At 32.0% G+C, this 19,648-nt stretch overlaps 1 protein-coding gene and 1 long non-coding RNA gene across 2 annotated transcripts; both read right to left on the bottom strand.

Annotated features, from left to right (window-relative positions):
• Nucleotides 1-1,617: 1,617 nt before the first annotated feature.
• Nucleotides 1,618-8,958, bottom strand: LOC148193319 (APO protein 3, mitochondrial-like). The gene is made up of 6 exons (XM_088099543.1): nt 8,727-8,958; nt 8,524-8,653; nt 8,318-8,398; nt 2,985-3,381; nt 2,252-2,682; nt 1,618-2,159 (listed from the first exon to the last, which is right to left on the bottom strand). The coding sequence occupies exons 4-6, from the start codon at nt 3,356-3,358 to the stop codon at nt 1,750-1,752; spliced, it is 1,215 nt and encodes a 404-aa protein (XP_087955669.1). The 5' UTR covers nt 3,359-3,381; nt 8,318-8,398; nt 8,524-8,653; nt 8,727-8,958; the 3' UTR covers nt 1,618-1,749.
• A 5,338-nt stretch (nt 8,959-14,296) lies between these two features.
• On the bottom strand, nt 14,297-15,328 carry LOC148193318 (uncharacterized). Its single transcript, XR_015781829.1, has 2 exons — nt 14,795-15,328; nt 14,297-14,663 (listed from the first exon to the last, which is right to left on the bottom strand). It is a non-coding gene; the product is annotated as an uncharacterized LOC148193318 (long non-coding RNA).
• Nucleotides 15,329-19,648: the final 4,320 nt, after the last annotated feature.

The raw sequence follows: 19,648 nt of genomic DNA, 5'->3' as shown, positions 1-19,648 counted from the left end.
GAGAACAACTAAGAAAAACAAATAAACTAATTAACTTGTCAAAATTAGGTTATACAAACTAATTTGTAAAAGTTTTAACTTGTCTTAAAGTAATTATTTTAAGTTGAGTACAGAAGAATTTTAGTCTATCAAAAAATTATTTTGTTTTATTTTTCTTACTTTTCTCTAGTAAAAGTTTTTATATTAAAATTTATTCAAATAAATGTGGGCAAAATTTGGATTTGACCAAAATTATGAATTATATGAAATAGGTGACTAATTGTCTTTATTATTTAAAATAGAATCAAAATCGTACAGACCGAATAAAATAGAGAAATCAAAATTCTACGACATAAAACTAATAAGGCTTACTGTAGTAAATATATGAAACTTTCAATTAATATTTATCATAATAAAATCAATGATATTCATAACTGTCGAGTTATTATGTTATTTAAGTATATCTTTTAAGAGTTTAGAGTTTTTGATGAATGAAAAAGTATTTATTAATTTTTTAATAATTTCCACCAATGATTACTGTCGTGATATTTCAGTGAACCGAATAAAATATTTTACTAAAAGAATTTGGGTATCATTATTTTTATTTATTTATTTATTATTATTATTATTATTATTATTATTATTATTATTAATGGCCAAAATATGAAGTTATAAGTGTTTTAAAAAGATGTTATAAGTTTAAAGAAAATGTGTGGACAACTAAAGTTGTCATTAAATAATGCAGAAGCCACCACCTTAAAATCTCTGACACATGGCACAACAATTTTCCATTTTTGCTTCCACGTGTTACCTCTTATTAATATAACTTTCTTTTTAGGTTTTAGCCTACCTTAGTTTTCGTTATAGATATAAAAATGGCCTTCTAGTTAAAAAAAATAATATTATATTAGGTAAAAAATTAACCTAAATTGAATCGTTGTATATGGTTAATTTCAATGTAAATAATTTTGAGTTATGTTTTATAGAATAATTATTGAAAAAATTAATCATATGTATAGACTATGAATATGAATACTCTATTGTTTAAATCAAGTTAAAATTGAAACATTTCATTTAGATTAATTTTGCAAAACTTGCCTAGAAGTCTTAACATGAGAAAAGTATTTCCAAAAGTTGGAAACAATACTAACATTAGAGGGAAAAAATCAACGACTTTGACTAAATGTGGTAGCATGTAGAAATTTGTTGGAATTTTTTTTTTATCAGTTGGACTTGTATTTAATACTACAATCTTTTCACAATATAAATGAAAAGGTCATAATTCTTAAAGACCGTGATAGTTTCACACTTAATCGCGACAGTGATTTTTGTCTGATTATCCAGAATTTTTTTTTATTGATCAGAAAATAATTAAAAATGAGAAGAAAAAGATAAACCTTTGACACGCGTGACATATACACGAGTCCTAAAAAAGATATGTTTTGTGTCTGTGTTCTGCTGTGTTTCTTGTATTCAACTTCCATCCATATAGCATTTATATGGATAATTGCAAAGCTTCTATGCATTATGTATTTTGATTTTGAGTGGTAACATAGTTAGGCTAACTTAATGTAGCATATTTGCGGGGGGAAAAGAAAAATGAAAACCTATACACTAATATAAATTAGACCCTAAATATAAGATTGATTTGGTTTAGCTTGAGATATTATATTATATGTCTTGATACAAATTTTTATTAAAAGAGTGGTAACACATGATTAAGAAGTGTTCGATTGTGTCCATGCAGAAGAAGTCACTGAATCCAATGATTTAAACAACCCACTTTTCCTCATCCATTTCAGGGATTGCAACATCTTCCCTCATCATAGATGCATAATTCTTTCCAACCGGTGCTCCAGCCTGAGCAAATAGCTCAACCACTGCTGGCAGCATACCGTAGTACCTTTTCAACTCATTTACCAAAGGTTTATTTCCTTGCTGATCTCGAATGTGATAGACACACACTGGAGGTGCCAGATCATTAATTGTTGCCTTCTGCCATGCATGTTGTCCATCCCTCATCTGGTGTTTGAAAGCTTGACAATTACGAACTCTATGACCTTTGGGCCCCACTTGTACCTCTGGACAATATCCACAAGTTTGGACATCATACTTCTCCATAAGTTTTGAAGCTCCTGTGCACATTTTTTCCCAGGCTTTCATGCCCAGAACAGCAATAGCTGCACAGAAGCAAGCACATAGTCAATACAGTTAACAAAGGATACAACTTAGTAATGTCTGGGAAAAGAAAAAAGTATTTGTTTCCAAAAACCTTGGATATCGTCAGAATGCATCACCATGGAATTTGTGTCTTTATTGAACTTTTTTTTCTTATGCCAAAATCCATGTGCTTCTATATCTGCCCCAAGAGACATTTCTTTCGGAAATCTTTTCTCAAAATCTATAATCCTACCAGCAACACAGTAAACAGGGAAGGTCCTTCTCCTGGTAGGGTACTCTGGTATGTCAAAACCTGCCTGGACACACAATTCCACAATTGCTGGAATTCGGTCGACTTCAAGCATTTCATTATGTGAAACAGCCCTCCCTATTCTATCATACAGATGAAATGATTCTACAAGTGGCAGAACATGTTCAACACCACCTTTGACCCAACTATGTTCTTTGCTTGATGGGCTTCCTCTAACATCACATGTTTTAATTTTATGTGGCGGATGACCAACATGAACTTCTCCACATAAGCTGCAAAGCATCTAACATTAAAGCAACAATAATGCACATTTAAACCAAGTGATGAATCATTTTAACATTATTCATGTTATAAATCTTGTTCACATTATGAATTCTTCTAAAACCCAGAATGCATTGAAAAATGGTATAATATTACTTAGTTGACAAGTTAAAAATACAAGTCAATTCCAAAAATACCAGAAAAAGAAAAATACTTCTGATTGGAACTCGATCGTACTTGAATGGAAGTTTTGTAGGCAAAATGCTAAATGCTTAAACAACCACAATGAAAAATACTAGGGTTACAGCACTACCTGCATACATAAATAGCAGTATAGTTGACGAGTCTTGAAACACAGGATAATAGTTCACATCTGGCAGCAAAAACTTCATGAGCAACAGGAATCAGATTCTTAACCAGCATGCCATTTTCAGGAGGTTGTAATATAGTCTCATGCACCTTTTGTCTCTCCTTTTTCTTTAGTCTAGCTTCTCGCTTAAGCTCGTTAAAACTTGTCACTAGCGGTTTCCGCTCAAACTTGTTGAGCTTTTTTGGCATCTCATTGCAAGTCGACAGAGTGGAGTACCAAAGACAAAAATGTCCATGTATACCTCTGAGTTTTGAAAATCGAACAAGTTTAACTCTCTCAAGGAGATCACTAAGAGTTTGAACATGTCTTGGCAGCATCACTGCTCATTACAAGAGGATACCTACATACATGGACAAATTTATATATACTTTAAGCAAACTAAAAATTTGTGGCAATTATTTATTTTATGTTTTTATAAGTAAAATCCAATTCGTTGAAAAAACATGCATTATGATTTAATGTCTTCATGTTGGCTTTCCAACAAAACAGAAGGTTGTTAAATCCAAACTTTACGGCCGAAGTTACACATGTAACAGAATCATGACTACAGCTAGGAAAAAACACCCACACAAATATGAGCTTCAGCAGTTAACTTCATACACATAACCTACTTAGATTATGAAAATTGTAAACTCAATCAACAAGCAATTATTATTCACATGCTTGGATCGAAACCATTTAATCATGCAGCTTTTGGGACAACCAACATTCTCTTATAAGTTTTAAGTTCTGTCCTTTTGTGGATGACTGTAATATCAGCTACCGAACTACTATTATACTCTGACGGTTCTCTTTATTGGAATGTGGACGCCAAAGTTATATGATTGTGGTTATTATATATTTGGGATGCCACACAAGCCATCTGTTGATTCTGCTCTGGAGATGAGAAATCACGTTAAGAAGTTTCAAGGTAAAAGAAATGGAAGCAAATATCAACATACTGGACAACCGAAAGAATGATTTAGAGGAGCAACAAAATATATTGAAGAAAAGGATTTCTGACATAAGTCTAAGCCTTGAAATAATGAAAAAAAGAGATGGCGACAAGAAAAAGAAGGGTATGTCGAATTGGATATGGACGGAGAACTTGAATATCCAGAATAAATTTTTCTAGCCTTTGTTATTGCCAGTGTTTTTAGTTTTTAGTGAGTTTAGCATAATCATGAGATACTCATTTTGTTTTGAATTCATTTTACAGATATTAAAGTTCACTGGCACTGTTAATGAATTCATTTATGAAAATTTTTGTTTAAATGGATGAGATTTCACCAGCAATTTACTATCAGTTTTTAGTAAAACGTTGTTCCCTGTTATTTATAATTTTAAAAGTTCAATACAATATTCATTACTATATTTTGAAAATTATAAAATATAATCTTTAATTATTTTACACATTTATCATGAAATTGCCACAAAAGACGAATAATAAGAGATGGAGAAATTTATTTATTTAATTAGAGGGGTAAATGGTATAATATGAAATCAGATAATGATTTTAATAGTAATGAGAACATTAATTGTACTTCTCATTTACTATATCAACCATAAAAGACACTCAAAAAGGAACAAAGGTCATGGCATACATGCGCACACACATAACCTTAATGAACTAATCAAAAGCACTATTAGACCTGCAGTTAACATAAATTCAAAATCTCTTATTTACAAATCAATTGATGCCCTTTAAAAAAAGTACAAACACATTCGTTTTTACAATAGAGCAACAAATTAGAAACAAGGCCGACATTTCCCAATATCTCAGCTAATGATCCAAAACGGTAATGGGCAAATCAAAAACAACATATGTGCCATAAGTATAGCCAACCTTCAACATAAATTGAGCCATGGCAAGAAATATTTTCAACACTGGCAGAACTTTTCCATGAATCTTTCCATTTCATATAACCAGGCACAAAGACCATAATTTATTTAATACTTCAAAAAAGAAACAATACTTGGATAGATAAAACTTACTCGTTTCAAAAAGGAAATTGTCATGCAAAGTCTCTATGGCTTTATCATTATCATGCTCATCTTTAACATAAAAATGCTTAGTTGAGCCATTCCAAGATAATCCACTTAATCCATTAAATATGTCATGAATCTTTTGCCATTTATCCTTCTACACCTTTTGTCTATTTTTTATATTATTTTTGTTTAACCCAACTAAATTAGATTAGTGTAGGTGGTCGAGAATGTTATTGTATGCTAGCGACATCCAATTGTCATCCACCCCATTACCCAATCGAGCTTTGTCACCAAATTGTCACCCTTGCTTCTTTGTTGTGTGCTGCTTGTGTATGTTTTCCTTTGCGATGATCATCCATTTGGATGGAGCAGATGTTGTTGAGGAGGTTCCCTTGGAGCAAGAGTTGGAGGATGCTGATGATGCAGTATAATATTTTTAGGATTTCTAAATTTAAGTTGGTGTTATTTTGAAATACTCTAAACTGATTAAGTTTTAAGTTCTGTCCTTTTGTGGATGATTGTAATATCAGCTACTGAACTACTATTCTACTATGACTGTTCTTTTATTGGAATGTGGACGCGTAAGTTATATGATTGTGGTTATTATATATTTGGATGCACACAAGTGGTATCAGAGCCTAGTCTCTCCCAGTACGATGTGGTTCGAGGACGAACCAAGCGGAAGTTGATGGGCATGTGACACCCGGGCACTGACGAGGGCGGGGAGTGATCGCCGGTGCAAGAGGCACGTAGTGCAAGGGGCACTGACAAGGAGCGGCTCTTGGCAAACTTCTAGTGGAAGGGACACATGGATGAATCGAACATACACCGGAATGAGAGGGATCTAAAGACTGTATAAGTATGAGACTATACAGTTGAATGATAGCTGAAAGGAATTGATTTGGCTACTCATATCACCAAAATGCATTTGCTTTTCGGTAGCCTAACCCATAAGAACTCCATGGTTAAGCGTGCTTAGCCTACAGTAATTTAGGGATGGGTGTGTGGGGGCTTGGAAGTGTTTCAACAGCTCAAGTGATGCTTCAAGCAAGTTTATGTCATCAATTTGAAGTTGTGCAACCACTTACACAGCCAAGAAACAAATTGCAATGAAAAATCACTGGTTCACTTCCATTTAAATCAAATTTTGATGGTTTAAAAGGTGATTCTGCATATAGGCTGAAAAATGACCAAAGGATCAGTGCAAACAACTTTGAAATGGCAATTTAAACTTGCTCAAACGTTGGAAATGCACAAAGACAGCAAGATTCAACAAATCACTCTTGTTATAGTCAAATATGCAGCAAAATGCACCAAAAACAGCACCACAAATCAGATTTGAGAGAATGAAAAAGAGGATAACAGCAACCAGGACTCTAGGAAGGCCTAATGCACTAGAGCTAACTGAAGATAATCAGCTAGAAGATTATAAGCACCTAAGACACAGTCAAAGAAAGCAATCACGGTGAAAAAGCTTGATGGAAACAGATTTTTAGGCATGTTTCTGGTAAAAAACAAGTTGCTGAAACAGATTTTTCTGAACTAATTTTGCTCATGATTGAGACTCTCTTCAAGAGGATCAGTCATATGTGGATGTTTTGAAAAGTTCAGAATAGATCAAGCACTTGTGCTGTGATTTTTATACTATCGTTAGGGAAGGGATGTGCTAGGAATTCGTTTCTAACAAATTTGATTAGGACTACACTAGCCACTACCTTGTCATGTGCTAACTTCTATATCATCACTTTTCTTTTCAGATGTTGAGGTACAAACATTCCCAAGCCTTCATATCAAAATATTCATGAAAGAATAGTAATGATAGAGAAAGGATCACACAATCCTTTTATACTGGTTCACTCTCAATTTTTGAAAGCTACACCCAGTCTCTTTGCATTAATCTCCTCTGTTTTTTAAGTTGTCAAACTTTAATATCTAACCTAACTTTCACTGCTGTATTGTAAATAGGTAGAGATTTCTTTAAGCTTTTTTTAGCATTGGTTACTAACTTTGCATATTAAACATTTCTCCTCCTTTTGGTTATGGGAGAAACCAATACAATCTTAAAGATTTGTAACTTTTGTTTTTTGCTTGTTTCAAAGACTTGTTATCCTCTTCTTTATATGTAACAAAATATAAACGATTTCTATTACAAATGATGGATGGTCAGAACATTATAACAATTTATGCTTAAGTTTTGATATTTTAAATATACAACCATCATTAACCTTGCAATAATCAATAATGATAAATAATTCTGTTCTGATCAACCAATATTGTGTAGAATGCTTGATGGTGTCACTTGATCATGAAAGGATCAACCTGTTGTGCTGTTCCATTGCATTTCAATTGGCAATATTTTATTGTTCATTGCTAGGTTTCTTGCAAAAAGTATTGGAAAAGAAGCAGGAACTTGAATCTTTGGAATCAAAAGCAAAATCCTTAAGTGAATTCTTACAGAGTCACTGCAAGATGGAAGGAGACCAAAGCTTTACTGACACTGTGAAAGCTGTTTCTGGTTATTTGAGGAAGAGAATGCCTTGCAAGTCTATACGCCAGAATTTGAAGGTCTTGTGACTTTAAATATAGTTCTGTCCTCATACCAGTTATAATATATATATATATATATATATATATATATATATATATATATATATATATATATATATATATATATATATATTTAATAATGCTAAACATCCTTTTTCTTCTATTTTTTTCTTTCCCAGTTGTGGGAAATTGAAGATTTTGAGCGCAAGGATGTCTGTCACAATGTTTGTCTCAACTATTGTGGTTATGTAACCCAAAGTTTAGTTAATTTTGCTCCACTTCTTTTTGTGGTTGAAGCTGAAGTGTATCTTTTATGATATGACTAAATATGAAAGTTCCAACTATTTTGAGGGAATGCAGGGTCACTGTAAATACTGGTCAATCTAGCATAATAACATCAAGTAGTTTGAATGATGTGAATATTGGGAAGGTAATTTAATTAACAATTATTCTCTTTTATTACAAGATTCAACACATGTATCCTACACTAATATCAACACATGCTCATAAAATTTCTCATCAAAAACCACTTATGATCTGCCCAAAACAGCTAGCATAATTCCACAAATAAACCACGAAGGACACCAAAAAATTATAAGCATCACAATCATGGGCATTCACTCATGGATATCAAGCATTCAAACACATAAACCAGTGACCAAAATCAGCTCCATCTTAACAAAACTTCAACTTCCCCATTTTAAACGCAATTAAAACCCAAAATAAAGCAAGCCAAACACAAGAGCACGAACTTCACCTACCTGGAAATGATGAACTCTTGGACACTTCAGTGCAGCCCTTCAGCAATGACACGCCTCAGACCCTGATCGAAGCCCCAAAACCTTGTAAATTAATGGAAAAATGACATTAGCAAAACCTAACAGGAACAAATATTAATCATCAAAAACACCCTGTTACCCAGCAAAAGGGGCTAAACACATTCAGGTTCGATTAGAAACCTACTTACCTCAACGACAGGGGAAGAAAGACAACCCAAAACCTCTACCAAGAGGATTTAGACAAGCTCGCTCACACGCACAAACCACACTCCAGCAAGAACCCTCCAAGAACAACCCTCCAACCCTCGAACAACAACCCTGCAAGAAGAACACACACGTCACAGCAAGTGGAAACTCACCGTTTAACTGCGAAGCCAAGCGCTGAACCTACCTTTACGATGGACGAACTCCGATGGCGATTGCGACACACCCAATCACGGACACGCGATTTCGACACAGCCAATCACCAACACGGTGGCTGACGGTCACGCTAGCTGATGGAAAGGGCCTCTGCTGGTGAAATGATGGTGAAATGCTGGTGAAATGTTGGTGAACGAAGGGGGAATGCTGGTGAGGAATCGAACTCTCGAAGAAAGAAAGAGAATGTGTTTGGCTCGAAAAATGAAAAACTCCCTTATTTGAATGATTAAAGACTCTTTACCTAAATCTATCTTTAGATTTCTTTATTCATTTATTGGATTAGGAGATATTAAATTTCTTTCAGTAGAAGATAATGAAACATTTCCACTTCAACAGATATGCTAGTGTAAATTTCTTAGTCTTTAACTATAAAAACAAAATAAAATGTTAGCCAATTCAACCAAACCTAATTATATATATAATATTTAATTCATTTAATTTAAATTTAAAATTAATATATCTAATTTGATGTCAGAAAATACTAATATTTTATACCATCTATATCTATTAGAATAAAATCAACAAAACATATTTATAAATAAATTTGGCATCGATTAATTAGTTAAGTTATGAAATCATATATTATAAATGTTTTACAAAAGTAAAAGTTAAGGAATTTTCTCACATTTGCAAAACATTAATATAATTTTGATCATTTCTACAATATAAATACTACTTATATCACATATATGAGAAAATATGTAACACGCATTTACTCATAATTTTTTTTTAATCTTCAATTATATATTGTCTTTTAAGATATTTGTCTTTAAAAGATTGAGAGATTTTTCACTAATTGATATATTTTAGAAGAAAAATGTAAATAAATTTGTTTTATTCTATGCAATAAAAATGTTTTCTCTCTAAAATAACTTTTTACGTATTTCAATCCAAAATATTTTTATTATTTTCTTAAATTATAATTGAATTATATTTTTGTTATTATTTATTTCACTTTCCTAATCTTTATCTATATCTTTATCTTATTTTTATATAATTATTATTATTTATTTTGATTATTTTTTTAATAATTTTTATAATATTCATATAAAAACTTGATATATTGTATGAAAAAAAATTAAGTTTGTGTCTCTGTTGTACCTTAGTTATAAAAAACAATTTTTTTTCTGTTTCAATTTTTTAAATAAATGTCTAAATAGGTTGAAATCATAATTTATTTTATTGAAAAGGTTACTTTTCTGAAATGAAAAAGTTTAAACAGCATAGTATACTTGGTATCTAAAGAGTAGACATAACAATAATTTTAGCAATATATATATATATATATATATATATATATATATATATATATATATATATATATATATTTTATATAAAGATTCTAGCCTAGTTAAGTTGATTAAGCCTTTCTGAAATGACAATTCTCAAGAAATCATCAACAAAAATGTTTGATTTAACCCAAAAAAAAAATTGCTTTTAATTCAGATGTTTACTGATTTGGAATTAATTGTCCACTTGATTGACATATTAGGTGAATAATCACCACCCATATGATTGGTATGCAATATTAACTATTTAATAAATAGTTCAACCTAATCTATTTAATAAAATATTAGAATTAAACCTCTAAAATTATTAATTAAGATCAATCACCGTCAAAAAAATATATATGTCGACTATTTAAAATATATGTCAAATTCACTCTTATTTGTAAGATAAAAAGAATACACAATATACAAGTTAAATATATGACTGGTTCAATTTTTCATTTTTTTAAAATAAAGTCTAGATGCATATGGAGACTTTTTACTACATTTTATATTAAATGAGTTTTTCATATTTAGTAACTTTTATTGATTTAAATTTAAAAATTAAACTTTATAGTTATACATTTCTTTTTTATATTTCTAGAAATAATCATTAGTTGTTTATATTTTTAAGATGTAATTAGACTTTTTTTTAGATAATAAATTTTGAATAAAATTTGTGTAAACCAAGCTAATTTGAGTTTTGATGATTAAAAATAAAAGTAAACTATGCTAAATATTTATACTGAAGTATACATTTTCATTTTATACAAATAGATTAAGATTTTAAACTGGAGATATCAATATACATGATAATGTCTAACGTAAATGTATTTTGAAACCAGAGAATATGCAAAATGTGAAATCGTCACATGCATGAAGACTTCACTTAAAAAAAATTAAAGTCCTCATATACTTGGATAGCTGTATTTTCAAAGATATAGACGAGTTTTTATATAATAAAAAAGTTAAAAAATATGAAAGTAATTTTTGTGTGAGAAAACCTACAAAATATAACTTGAAATTATAGATTTTCGTTGCAAATCTATCGGCATGTTCCTGAAATTATGCAGAAATTGTTCTGATCCTGATAAAAGTTTGATTATTTTATTCAATTCATTGGAAAAATTCATTAATTTTTTTTTCTTTTTTTTGTATATTTTCATACATATTTCCCTTTATATATAAACTTGAGGTGTCTTAAGAAAAACTAAAAAATAAAAAATAAAAATTTCTCCATCTCTTATTATTCGTCTTTTGTGGCAATTTCAAGATAAATGTGTAAAATAATTAAAGATTATATTTTATAATTTTCAAAATATAGTAATTAATATTGTCTTGAACTTTTAAAATTATAAATAGGTTTAATCATTCACGAAGTTCCTATTTTCGCGTGGAATCTCAATTTAGTCCATTTGTTTATGGAAATCTCAATCCGGTCCCAAATTTATGAAAATTGCAACAATTGGATCCTTTCCGTTAAACTTTCTGCAACGGCGTTAGTGTGTGTTTGACGTGGCACGCTGTAGTCAGTTTCTTAACTGACGTGACTGACTAAAGGAGGGGCAGGTCAAGCACGTGAATGATTAAACCTTTTTGCGTTGTATCACTCTCGCCGTTATACCACTCTTTGCAAACCAAAGAAACCGAGCTTTTGTCCTTTTGAGATTTTAACATCCCTATAATTCTTTCCAATACCTCATAAGGAAAAGTGGAGTTTGATTTTGGATTATCCCTCTTTCTCCAACACTCCATCTTCAACTCAAGAATAGAGAGACAAGAAAAGAGCCAAATTTTTCGACACCGTGTGGATCAACAATGAGATTTTTAAGCAGCCACCTTGTCAAATTATGGTAAAGCAACCATGAAAAAGGAAGACTCAAACAAAGTGAACTTAAGGAGCAGAAAAAGAAACGGGTACAAGGAAAAGGATTTGCAGAGAGCAGCAAATTGTCAATGACAATAAATAATTCCCAAAAAGAAAGTGTAAAAGAGTGAAAGAAAAGAAAGAAATTTGCTGAGTGAACTCTCCAAAGTTGAAAAAGAACCTCTTGCTATGTACCGTTCACTGTTGACTGCAAAGGTACCTGCTTTCAGCCATGTTTTCTCTTTGAACACAAGAAAACAACAGAATTTAAGAGCATTCGGAACTGAAACAAAAATTTGGAAACCCAAATGAGCTTGATGGAATCTGCTATCCGTTAAGAGGTGGAAGGAGATCCAGAAGGTATATATTTATACGGGTGTATGTGAGAGGAGGAAGGAGAGAGAAAAGGTTAGGTCGCTGAAAATTGGGATCTTTTTCCCTGTACAGAAACTTCTCAAATCACTTATATCCGATGATGACGACAATTGCACACACTCTGTCAAGGTCAACTTGGATTAAACCCTAAATCCCCAAAATGATACCCCAATTTGTGAAATGGAATGAACGGTGGACGAACCCTAAAAATACTCAGAAGAATCTCAATCCCTAATTCGATCAAATAAAAATCTAAATCCCAAGTTTGGTTTAAAACTTTCATTTTCTGTTTACTTAAAAAATTTTATTATCCACGTACTTCAGCTGCCCCTGCTTCAGTCAGCCACGTTAGTTAAGAAACTGACTACGGCGTGCCACGTCAAACACACACTAACGACGTTGGAGACAATTTAACAGAAAGGATCCAATTGTTGCAATTTTCATAAATTTGGGACTCAATTGAGGTTTCCAGAAACAACGGGAATAAATTGAGATTCCACACGAAAATAGGAACTTCGTGAATGATTAAATCTTGTAAATAGTAGGGAACAACATTTTACTAAAAACTGATAGTAAAAGGTGTGAAGGTAGCAATTGCTGGTGAAATCTCATCCATTTAAACAAAAATTTTCATAAATGAATTCATTAACAGTATCGGTGAACTTTAATATCTATAAAATGAATTCAAAACAAAATGAGTATCTCATGATTATGCTAAACCCACTAAAAACACTGGGAATAACAAAGGCTAGAAAAATTTATTCTGGATATTCAAGTTCTTCGTCCATATCCAATTCGACAAAGCCTTCTTTTCTTGTCGCCATCGCTTTTTTCATTATTTGAAGGCTTAGACTTATGTCAGAAAACCTTTTCTTCAATATAGTCTAAAAACCTTTTCTTCAATATATTTTGTTGCTTCTGTAAATGATTCTTTCGGTTCTCCAGTATGTTGATATTTGCTTCCATTTCTTTTACCTTGCGAAACTCTTAACGTGATTTCTCATCTCCATAGCAGAATCAACATATGGCTGGAGCCGGTTAAAATTAAAACATTGAAGTTCTTCCCATGCTACTTGTAGATGATCACATTTCTCATCATTCATATATCTGATTTGGGTTAAATATGTTTTTAGTCCCTAAGTTATTGGTCGTTTCTGGTTTTCGTCCCTCTTTCAAAATAAGGTACAATTTGGTCTTCATTCTTTTAGAAACGTTCGTTTTAGTCCTCAAAACTTTGGTTTTAGTCCTCATTTTGTTGACTAAATGAGGACCAAATTTTTAGCGGTGTTAGTTTTCGAGGAGTTAAGAAAATTCGCATATCGCACCAGTACATTTGCGCTGAGCGAATTAATGAAGTTAAGTGGCTTTAAAAGACGTGACAAAAAGACAGAAACATTCTTCTAACAGAAGTTCTGGACAAAAAAAAAGAAACCAAAACATCTCAGGAACTTCCGAAGACTACTTCAAGGCATCAAGACACCATTTTTGTAAGGGATTGCTTCAAATGTGTACGTTTAGATGACTATGAGTAGTTTTTCTTTCGTTGGAATTGGATGTAATGAATTTACTCCGGTGTAATTTTCTTGTTTAATCAAAAACTTGTAACTTTTTGGCAAGTATACCAAATCGTTCCAAGTAATATAGAGTAAATTCAAAGTATCGTTCTCCTATGGGACTTGTGCAACACATGACAATTCTTTCTTTTATAACTCAATTAGACATAAAAGAAACTTTGTTGGAATTGGGTTCATGAATCATATGAAGATAAAACTCTGTACAATATATTATTATTTCATTCAAACATTCACATCAAGGCATACTAGTCCTAATCCCTTAGCAATTAGTTCTAAATTAATATATCAAAATGCTAATTCCTTAGTCAATTTAACATACAATTTGCATTAAGTCCGATGTTAAGAATGACTTAGGTGCTCTATCTATGTCCATGTTCAAAGTTACTTTCCAGTAATCAGAAACATTCAAATAACATTATATTTCCATATAATGATAGTAAATTCAAGAAAGAGCATATGAACGAACAACGATATATTAAACAAGAAAATTACACCAGAGTAAATTCATTACATCCAATTCCAACGAAAGAAAAACTACTCCTAGTCATCTAAACGTACACATTTGAAGCAATCCCTTGCAAAAATGGTGTCTTGATGTCTTGAAGTAGTCTCTGGAAGTTTCTGAGATGTTTTCGTTTCTTTTTTTGTCCGGAACTTCTGTTAGAAGAATGTTTCTGTCTTTCTGTCTTTTAAAGCCACTTAACTTCATTAATTCGCTCAGTGCAAATCAAATGTACTGGTGCACTATGCGAATTTCCTTCTTCTGGCAGTGCGAATTTTGGCTTTCGCTTTGCGAAATTTGGCTGACAGTCTAAATAATATTCCTGTATAATATTTTACATAACAATTTACTATTATAACTTTTCAATGAGGAACAACATGAATAATTATAAGATTGAACTTATTTATAAGTATAAAAACAATTCATTTTCACACTTATCAAAAACCTACTTACCTCAACGGCAAGGGAAGAAAGACAACCCAAAACCTCCACCAAGATGATTTAGACAAGCTCGCTCACATGCACAAACCACACCACACTCCAGCAAGACCCCTCCAAGAACAACCCTCGAACAACAACTCTGTAAGAAGAACAAACACATCACAGCAAGTGGAAGCCCATCCCTCGATGACAATCGGTGAAACTCATCGTTTAACTGCGAAACCAAGCGCTAAACCAACCTTTGCGATGGACGAACTCCGATTGCGACACACCCAATCACGGGCACATGATTTCGACACAGCCAATCACCAACACGGTGACTGACGGTCACGCTAACTGATGGAGAGGGCCTCTGCTAGTGAAATGCTGGTGAACGAAGGGGAATGATGGTAAGAATCGAACTCTCGAAGAAAGAAAGAGAAAGTGTTTGGCTCGAAAAATGAAAAACTCCCTTATTTGAATGATTAAAGACTCTTTACCTAAATCTATCTTTAGATTTCTTTATTCATTTCTTGGATTAGGAGATATTAAATTTCTTTCCGTAGAAGATAATGAAACATTTCCACTTCAACAAGACGCTAGTGTAAATTTCTTAGTCTTTAACTATAAAAACAAAATAAAATGTAGTCAATTCAACCAAACCTAATTATATATATATATATATATATATATATATATATATATAATATTTAATTCATTTAATTTAAATTTAAAAATAATATCTCTAATTTGATGTGAGAAAATACTAATATTTTATACCATCTATATCTATTAGAATAAAATCAACAAAACATATTTATAAATAAATTTGGTATCGATTAATTAGTTAAGTTATGAAATCATATATTATAAATGTTTTACAAAACTTTTTTTTACAAAAGTAAAAGTTAAGGAATTTTCTCACATTTGCAAAACATTAATATAATTTTGATCATCTCTACCATATAAATACTACTTATATCACATATGAGAAATATGTAACACGCATTTCAATCGAAAATATTTTTATTCTTTTCTTAAATTATAATTGAATTATATTTTTGTTATTATTTATTTCACTTTACTAATCTTTATCTATATCTTTATCTTATTTTTATATAATTATTATTATTTATTTTGATTATTTTTTTAATAATTTTTATAATATTCATATAAAAATTTGATATAATGTATGAAAAAAAAATTAAGTTTGTCTCTGTTGTACCTTAGTTATAAAAAACAATTTTTTAAATAAATGTCTAAATAGGTTGAAATCATAATTTATTTTATTGAAAAGGTTACTTTTCTGAAATGAAAAAGTTTAAACAACATAGTATACTTGGTATCTAAAGAGTAGACATAACAATAATTTTAGCAATATAATATATATACATATATATATATATATATATATATATATATATATATATTTTATATAAAGATTCAACAATACTAATACTTTTAATTGTTACATCAAATCCTTTTCTATATATTTAAAGTGGTTGAAAGTACTAAGAACATTAAGAACACCAAATGGTGCACCGAGGTAGCTAGAGCTTCTGGCTTTTTTGATTAGTCTTGTGAATATTGTATTTCACTTAGCATTAGTGTGACATCCGGCACTGATGAAGGCGGGGAGTGATCGTCGATGCAAGAGACACGAAGTGCAAGGGGCACTGACAAGGAGCGGTTCCTGGCAGGCTTTCAGTGGAAGAGGCACATGGACGAATCGAACATACACCGGAATGAGAGAGATCTAGAGACTGTATAGGTATGAGACTATACATTTGAAGGATATCTTAAAGGGATTGATTTGGCTACTCATATCACCAAATGCATTTGCTTTTTGGTAGCCTACCTCATAAGAACTCCATGGTTAAGCGTGCTTAGCCTGGAGTAATTTAGGGATAGGTGACCTTCTGGGAAGTTTTCCCAGAAAGTGTGCGAGTGAGGACAAAGCACATTGGCAATCGATATTCACTATAAGTTGTCGGGGCGTTACAAGTGGTATCAGAGCCTAGCCTCTCCCAGTACGGTGTGGTGAGGACAAAGCACATTGGCAATCGATATTCCCTGTAAATTGTCGGGGCATTACAAGTGGTATTAGAGCTTAACCTCTTCTTTTCCAGTAAGGTGTGGTTTGAGAATGAATTAGACGAAAGCTGGTAGACATGTGACATCCGAACATTGAAAAAGGATAAGTGACTTTCTGAAAAGTTTTCCCGAAAAGTGTGCGAGTGAGGACTGACACCTGACGAAAGCCCTTCAGAAAAGTTTTCCAAAATAAATTAAGTTACAATGGTGAAACACATCAATAGTGCAAGCAATCACATGTTATGATCATAGGCGCAGCTTTATCTGAAGAATTCATATACTTGTTTTGGAGATATTCTTAACTCTACAACAATGTTTAATTGACTGAAGTTTATCCATTTGCTATGATTCTAGCCTAGTTAAGTTGATTAAGCCTTTCTGAAATGACAATTCTCAAGAAATCATCGACAAAAATGTTTGATTTGACCAAAAAGAAAATTGCTTTTAATTCAGATGTTTACTAATTTGGAGTTTATTGCCCACTTGATTGACATATTAGGTGAGTATATCACCACCCATAAGATCGGTGTTCAATATTAACTATTTAATAAATAGTTCAATCTAATCTATTTAATAAAATATGATCTAATTCTATCCCTTGATATTAACTATGTTAGTATGGAACTTAAAAACAAACACTGAATTGTTTCAATTTTTTAAAAATTAGAATTCAATTAAGATGAAAGAAAAATATAAAGAATCTATTTGAGAAAAGTTGTCAGGATTAAACCTTAAAAATATTATTTGAACCTCTAAAATTATTAATTAAGATCAATCACTGTCAAAAAAATATATATGTTGACTATTTAAAATATATGTCAAATTCACTCTTATTTGTAAGATAAAAAGAATACACAATATACAAGTTAAAGAAAGCTTTATATATATGTCTTGTGTATTGAAATGTTCAAGGTTGTTTAGAATTTACAAATGTAATATTTTTCTAAAAAAAAAATTACGGTCATATACTTGTACATTAAACTGTGAAAAAACCACAATTTTTAAGATGAACTTATTTTTTCAAAACAAAAGTTGCCATGTATATGACTGGTTCAATTTTTCATTTTTTTTAAATAAAGTCTAGATGCATATTGTGAGAACCTGATTTAATTAGCACACAAATCTATTCTCTGATCCTCATTTAATGCACCGTGCCACGTCTAAATGCACTCACACTTCCACTGCATGCGCCTGCCATGTGTCACGGTTGGAGCATTATGAGAAATGTTAGTGGGAGACAAGTGGCGTGTGGAGGATGGGGAGTTCATTCTGCATGGGAAGAGAAAAATAATTCTGAAAACTCTCCCTCTTCCTCCTGCATGCTTCATCTTCTTCCCAGAAGTTCTGCTTTCAAATTCTCTGCTCTCTCTCTAAACCGTTTTCATCTTCTCTCTAAGATCACTCACCACCAACATCTCTGCTTCCATTTCAGAAACCGTAGAATCATTCACGGTGTTGTGAGCTTTCATTTGAACCGAACACATTAGAATTCTGTGGCTGGTAAGTTCTTGTCCCTGAACGTTCTCCTCTTCTGTTTCTGCGAACCAAATTCTGGTGTGCATGCATGAGTTATAGGTCTGAACCTTATGTCATTTTGGTTTCTTAGATTTAGTGAAAATCGTGGAGTGACTCGTTGGGTAGAAAGCCGTGAGAGCACTAGAGAAACCATAAGCATTTGGAAGTGCACTGCTAGATCAGGTAAGGGAAGCTTTAGTAATTTAATTTAATACTGGTTTGATGTCTATGACAGTAATGAAGTGTACTGGTTGTGTAAAACGTATGAAATATATGAATTTTGAGTGTGCCTGAATAAGTATGGTTGCCCTGGATGTATATTATGAATGTTGTTTGAACCGTATGCAGAGAATGAGATGTATGATTTGGAATATGATTGAATTTCTGTATGATTTGGAATGATAATACTTGGAACTGGATGTTGATGATGATATGTTTGAAACTGGAAAATGGAAGATTCTGTATTGATGAAATGATAATATGAATTCTGTAATGTATGAGATTTGTGTTAAAGATAAATTCTAAGTTATGGATCGTATGAAAATTTTGAAGTTAATGTGAATGAAAAATCTGGAAATCTGATCTTTTCTGATTGATGATGTACGCTCGTCATCGAACGGTCTTATACCGTTCGGTTTCCCTGGAAAATAACTTAGAATAAGATTTCTTTCATTTGGAGAGGATTCTGATTAAGAACGAGCGTTATTTGTGTGAAGAGCTAGTTTTGAGCGTTCGGCTCAGCTTAGAGTGTCCAACCATTTAAAATAAATTGTAGAGTAATTAGGACGCTCGGTTTTGTTACCAGCGTTCGTCATAAGTAGCGCTTAGTATTAGATTGAGCGTTCGTCCAAATGAGCTCTCGGTCTTAGATTGAGCGTTCGTCCTAGTTAGCGTTCGGTCTGATACTGAACGTTCGTTCAAATGCGCGTTCGTTCTATTTTGGTGCTCGGTCATTGACCTGGCGTACGTCCTAAGGAGGGTTCGGTTTATACTGAACGCTCGTCCTTATTATTGCTTCGTGAGTGAACGTAACTAGCGTTCGTTCGAAATTCTGAATTAACGTTCGGTCATTGACTGGCAGTGTTCGTTTCCGAATTTAATAATGCTCTGATTATTCTTTGAATATATTTAAAATGTGTTTGTCCTTTTGATTTAACCTCAAGTCTTTATACTTAGAATTTTCCTAAGTATTACTCTGATCTTCTAGACTCAATCTCAATTAAATTACTCATTCGTTTTAACGTTCGTGAATGGATAATGATTCGTTTCTTTTGTTCA

This window comes from Vigna umbellata, chromosome 9 (assembly GCF_029865625.1).
Source record: "Vigna umbellata cultivar VRB3 chromosome 9, Vumbellata_1.0, whole genome shotgun sequence".
NCBI lineage: Eukaryota > Viridiplantae > Streptophyta > Magnoliopsida > Fabales > Fabaceae > Vigna > Vigna umbellata.
Note: the sequence above shows the minus strand (reverse complement) of the source record. Positions and strands in the feature narration are given on the sequence as shown.